The sequence below is a fragment of the Monopterus albus genome, unplaced genomic scaffold (genome assembly GCF_001952655.1).
Source record: "Monopterus albus unplaced genomic scaffold, M_albus_1.0 scaffold42.1, whole genome shotgun sequence".
NCBI classification, from domain to species: Eukaryota; Metazoa; Chordata; class Actinopteri; order Synbranchiformes; family Synbranchidae; genus Monopterus; species Monopterus albus.
In genome coordinates, this window is record NW_018127922.1 from 2,418,882 (window position 1) to 2,424,608 (window position 5,727).

General features: G+C 38.7%; 2 protein-coding genes across 2 annotated transcripts in view; both read right to left on the minus strand.

Annotated features, from left to right (window-relative positions):
* Positions 1–532, minus strand: part of LOC109960022 (protein-tyrosine sulfotransferase 1-like) — a 7,911-nt gene extending 7,379 nt beyond the window's left edge. The window contains exon 1 of the mRNA XM_020599844.1: positions 236–532. The gene's annotated coding sequence lies outside the window, so the exon portion shown is untranslated. The remainder of the gene's footprint in view (positions 1–235) is intronic.
* An 803-nt stretch (positions 533–1,335) lies between these two features.
* Positions 1,336–5,477, minus strand: crcp (calcitonin gene-related peptide-receptor component protein). The gene is made up of 6 exons (XM_020599709.1): positions 5,340–5,477; positions 4,172–4,208; positions 3,961–4,059; positions 3,762–3,856; positions 3,546–3,603; positions 1,336–3,018 (listed from the first exon to the last, which is right to left on the minus strand). The coding sequence occupies exons 1-6, from the start codon at positions 5,345–5,347 to the stop codon at positions 2,878–2,880; spliced, it is 438 nt and encodes a 145-aa protein (XP_020455365.1). The 5' UTR covers positions 5,348–5,477; the 3' UTR covers positions 1,336–2,877.
* Positions 5,478–5,727: the final 250 nt, after the last annotated feature.

Sequence of the window (5,727 nt, forward strand, 5' to 3'; positions counted from 1 at the left end):
ATGTGCTCTGCCCTACCAGCCACAAACATCTGGCCTGGCTTCTTGTTGTTTGCAAAAAATGCGCTCGAGGCAGGCGGCCTCCAGGTGACTAACCTGCGATCAGTCCCGGGAACACAACACCTATAGCTCAACACAGCCTACCGGTGCCTCATTTCCCTGGTATTCATAAGGATGATTTAGTTGTCTACCGCACCCGTTGTATGTTTCAGATCCGTTTAAAATGCTGTTCACTCACCAGTGTCCGTGAAACTGTCGAAATCTGAGGGGAAAACACATGAACCTTGATCCGAACAGCTCCTCTGTCCTCACAGACACATCGGTGCTTCCTCTCATGTGTAGACTCTACCGGTGGAGGTCACAACGGTGATGTGTACACCATTTAGGGTTTAATAAATACACACAGATAACCACACGACGTCTAGCTACTGGTTGGTAACGGACTTCGCACCGTGGGAAATCGATCTGTTCTACGATCGAAAGAAAAAAAAATATGCGAGCACGAGCGCAGACAGGCGGAGAAAGGTGAGCGCTGATTGGTTGAACGCCGTTCTGAATTTAAAACATCTGCTTGGATGATTCCTATTGGTGGAGGTGTTAAAGGGCAATTCCGCCTCAGTGACCAACGCTTTTTTCTCTTTGCACTGGAGGCTAAAATTACTTTAGCTCATCGATCTGTATGCTCTCAGTGAAAGCCCACAGGGGAGATTTAATCACAGTGTGGGATTTAGTGGATATTAAAGCCGCCTCATTTCATTTACCCACCTTTTTATTGGTAAAACGGATTTTGGTAACTCTTTTAGTATGACATGGATATTCACGATAGATTGTGGCCCCTATGGAGCTTCAAATATGCCAAAATCAACTGTTTGTGAATTTCCCACCAGGGCTCAATAAAGTCTTAAATTTTATATTTTTATGTATGTATGTATTATATAATGTACTTTGAATAGCTTTTTGTATGAAAATTGTGCTATACAAATAAACATGACTTGTTTTATCTCATTTGTTCACTTAATCTAATCCTGACAAGTAGTAAAGTTTTGAAATAAATGTAGTGCAGTAAAAAGTATATTTGCTTCTAAAATGTACTGAAGTCAAAGTACAAAGTAGCAGAAAATGAAAATACTCAAGTACAGATACCTTAAAACTGTACTTACATAGTGTTTGAGTGAATGTACTTCATTTCCATTACATTGGTAAGACTGTCAAATTACAATACATGAAACTACTGAAATTCATGAGGAAATAATCATGAGATACACAATTAATTTAGCAGTACTACTATAAGTACATTTACTGTACAAAAGTATTTCCATTTTATGCTTTTCCCAGATAGCAATAAAAATCTGGTCCAATGTACAGTATGTCCAGCCCACACAGTTCCACATTGGAGCTGAGCTTGGCTCTAAGCTTCCACTGCTGGTGGACATCTGGAGAGATTATCTGGGGGTGCATCACAATTGATCCAGATGTGAAAGAAGCATCTAACACAATGTGGGCTGGACTCAGGCTGAGGAACAAGGTGTATATTGAGCCAGAAGACATACAAATATGTGGCCTAATTAGTTCCCAGAATAACAGAGTAGATCTAAATCTTTCATCATGTCAGTTGATAAATGGTATAGTGGCACATACCATATGCCCAAACAAATTTTCAAGTAAATTAGCACAAACAAATTGGCATACACTAAGCCCGGTCCTTTCAGACTCCCTGGAGTTTGTGGATTAGTTACCTACTTGGCCAAGATGGTCATCAATCCTTGGAAAATGTAGGCTGCATTTAAAGATCTTGGGTGCAAATTAAACTTCACTATGTAGTAATGTTTTTAGATAAGAATTTAATCTACAAAAATATAAATAATTCCATTCAGAGTAGGACCCTTGATGGGGTTTCAGAAATGTGTCTCTCATGTTCACATCCAGGTTCATGATGGCTGGGGTTCACTTGGGGCTCGTACTGTAGATGTGCTAGTACAGTCAGTGTCCATGACTTTCATCTTGCCTTTAAGAACAGGAAACTGATAAGGCACACTAACAGGAAGCCAAAAATGAAAACGTATGTGTCTAACCAACACATCCTTCCTATGCTACAAGAAAACATCACAGCACAGAAAACACAAACTGATCAAGAAGCTGCAGTTGAAGAGTTTATGGGATTATGTATTAGTCAGCATTTTATATGCTGTGTGATGTCTGAGTGTTTACAGAAACCCATCTCTGAGAAAAATCCTGTGTGCTGAACTAAATGACTATAAATATGTCAGGATGATTAGCTAATGTCTAGCAAGTTACTGCAAATAGAATGACCCATGTGTTGCATTTGTGCTGGATTCACCAACCTAATGGATGATGGCAAAAAAAATGTTTTCAGTAGCTGATGTTGACACCACTATAATGTGACTGTGAAACAGGGTTCATATTACAGTAATAATTTAGTACCAGATCAGAGACAACCATCACATCTTTCTGGTCTCTTTGTCATTACACAGCCATTCTAATAATACTGTCTGACCAGTGAAATCTTATTTGCATTACTGACATATATTTCAGTTTTGGAAATCATACAGCAGCAAAAACCCTCTCTTCTCTGCACCATATAAACTGGTGACTAACATTATGTCAGAAACCATACATCAGAATGGTCATAAGTCAGAATCTGCTCATCTTCTTGCAGTCACCTTAATGTGAATGATGTTTTCAGAGGTAACAATGTCCTTTTCGCCACGACAAACCAGCTGTTGTGCATTCCTATCCTTAACATGTTGCTCAGTTCAAGCAGTGATGCAAAATGGCACAGGTAAAAGCCACCAGTCCAGTTCTGTAATAATTCTAGCCTTCACTCTGGTTTACCACCTGAGGGTCACTTCTGTGTCACAGCTATTCACCAGCCTCATCCATCTCTGCATCTGCTGGAGCTGCGTTCTCTTGCTCTGGGTCACCAGGTAGGACTCCTGCAACCGTCTGGATGAGCTCCTCAATCTGCTCCTCTGATAGTCGCTCTTCACTCTCTTCTACCATCTGGGTAAAAACAAAAAATAAGACACTAAGGCACACCAAAGTGGCTATTATCAATATTTTTAGAATAATGTCTCAACAATGTGAAAAAGCTTTTGATCACATCACATTTGTCTTCAGCAGAAGGAAATGGCCACTTGTTATTGACCTGAGGTTGTTCACATGTTCAACATGGACAAGAAGTCCTTAAAGAAAAACTGGAAATGACAGCAGACAACAGACAATCTCCATCTGCTGAGGTGACACAGTTCAACAGTTTGGCTGGTTCCTGGACAACAACTCTGTGACACAGGGGAATAAGCTAATTCAGGCTTCATTGTACTTGGTGACAGTAAGAAAGTACAAAAAATAGACTCATCACTAGATATATCATTTAATTGAGACTTAGTATATGACTGGTTTGTTCATATGAAATAAATGTGTGAAACAACAATGGAAGTGAACGCCAGGAGTGAATATGAGATAAAAAGAGGTAAGGTCTAACATACAGTATAATAACTGTAATGTGTAGCAGTTAAGTAAAAACTCACCAGCTGTATTTCAACTGCTGTCTCTGGTCGGTGGTTCAATAGTTGCAGTTTCTCAGCCCTGATGACAACAGGAAGAAAAAATATCATCAGCGTGTATACAGTATGCAGAACAGTACACATACTGTTTACTGAAGTATATGTCTACCTAAAAACATATTATACCTTATTATACTAAATGAAAACATTAAATCAATGCATTTGTCAGATCTTACTGACTTTGTGAGTTTGTGAGGCATCATGGTGACGAGGAACTCTTTGACAATCTCTGGACTCTGTCTACTGCAGGGCGTCTTTGACAGGTACTTCAGTGTCTGTGTGGAAATGCAGAGGATGTCGTGGGCACGTTTATGTACAGATGAAAATGTGACAAAACAGGCACACAGTCAGTGAAAAGAGGAAGAGGATGTGTGCCGACCTCATACATGATGGTGTTTAGGTTTTGCTGCCCTATGCTGTGCTTATTCCTCCCACTGTCCTTCCTTTGTTCCTTCAGGTCTGTCAGGAGCTTGAACACCTAAGAAACACAGACCATAAAATCTGAAGTTACACTAAATTATTTTCATCTCTTTACTGGACAGTGCAAAAACATTTAATCGGACATTTTGAGTCTTAAGACATTGTCTTACCTCAAAGTTACTGAGCATAGCAGCGCTGGCATTCTTTCTGAAAAGAAGAAAATAAATGTTTAATCAGATGTTCATCTATGACCTTTAGAAAATGTACATGTAACCAAATAACCTAATCTCAGAGGTCAGTGTACTCACTTTTGTAACCGTACCTCAGTTTTCATTTAGTGAATGGAGTTGGCTCAGGTGAGATCACACGATGACACCTGAGCCTCCTCCAGTCACTGAATGAAGACTGTGAAATGCATTTGAAAGCTTTAAAAGCTGGACAGTGAACCTTTAAGCTTGGATTATTTTGGTTCCACGAACATAAAAACACATTAATAATAATGCTGTGATTAGCTCACAGGGCATAACCAAGCACACTGTGTGCACTACAAAAAGTTTGTCCTGGTGCTAATTCAAAGGCAAAGACTGGTCACAACACATATTGATTTGATTTAGGTTTACTGCACTTTGTTAATACAGTAGCTAAATACTTAATACTGTACAGTAGCCTATACTTGAAACTATGCAAATATTCTCCACTACAGCATGGGATTGCAACTACAGATAAACTATTTAGCCCATAAAATATCATAAAATTGTGACAAATACCTAACAATTTACCACAATGCATGTTTTTATGTCCCTCACCAGTACAATGGGACAAAAATTTCAATCCTCACCTTTAAGAAAGTAGTCAAAATGTTCTTCATAAATGAGAAACACTATCAGCGATTAAAAGGGTTGCAGATTAATTTTCATTTTTACTAATGAAAATGTAATACAAACATTTTTTTATTAAAAACTTGTATTGCTCGCAGTTAATTGTCCAAAATGAACTCCCATGCTGTTTTTCCAAGAAAAATACACCTATGTGTATAATGTACATCTTGTGGGCCACATATTAATAAACACAACAGCTCAGTGTAATCCTTAGGTATTATATTAGCCATAATCCTTAATATAAATTTTAATGCCTTATTATTTTTAAATCATTTCGACTCATGGAAACATGGAAATGTGGGTAAAACCAGTTGTCAATAAACTAACCGGAAACTGCCACAAGGTCGTAGCTGTTTTACCTTCAACCACAATGACTATCTACAGTTGAAATAAACAGTATAAAATTGCCAGTTGTTAAGCTTAATGTAACAAATCGAACACAAAAACAAAAGGACCTTACACTTCCATTTCGTTGGCCTTCGACTTAGTCCGCCCTGCAAACGTGTCCGGGTGGAAAACCCAAAATGGGTTAAGGTTCCCCCCGGCACAAAGCTGACTTCTGTGTTGCGATTTCAGACAATAAGGATTTATTTACAATTTCTTTCATTAGGTAAAAATCAGTCTACTAGCGTTTGGTTTGTGCTGCTTTCTCCCCGTTTCAGGCTATTTGGTGATTTTAAAAACGCCGTTTATACTTTCAAACCTGAGGTGGAAGCTGATGGCGATCCAAACGAAGAATAAAGAATCAAAGTGTCAAATTATCGCCACCTTATGTTCGAGTAGATTTACTGCAGAAAAGCACAAACGAAGAACAGGAATCAGGTTAAAACTGTTGAGCCATAAATCTA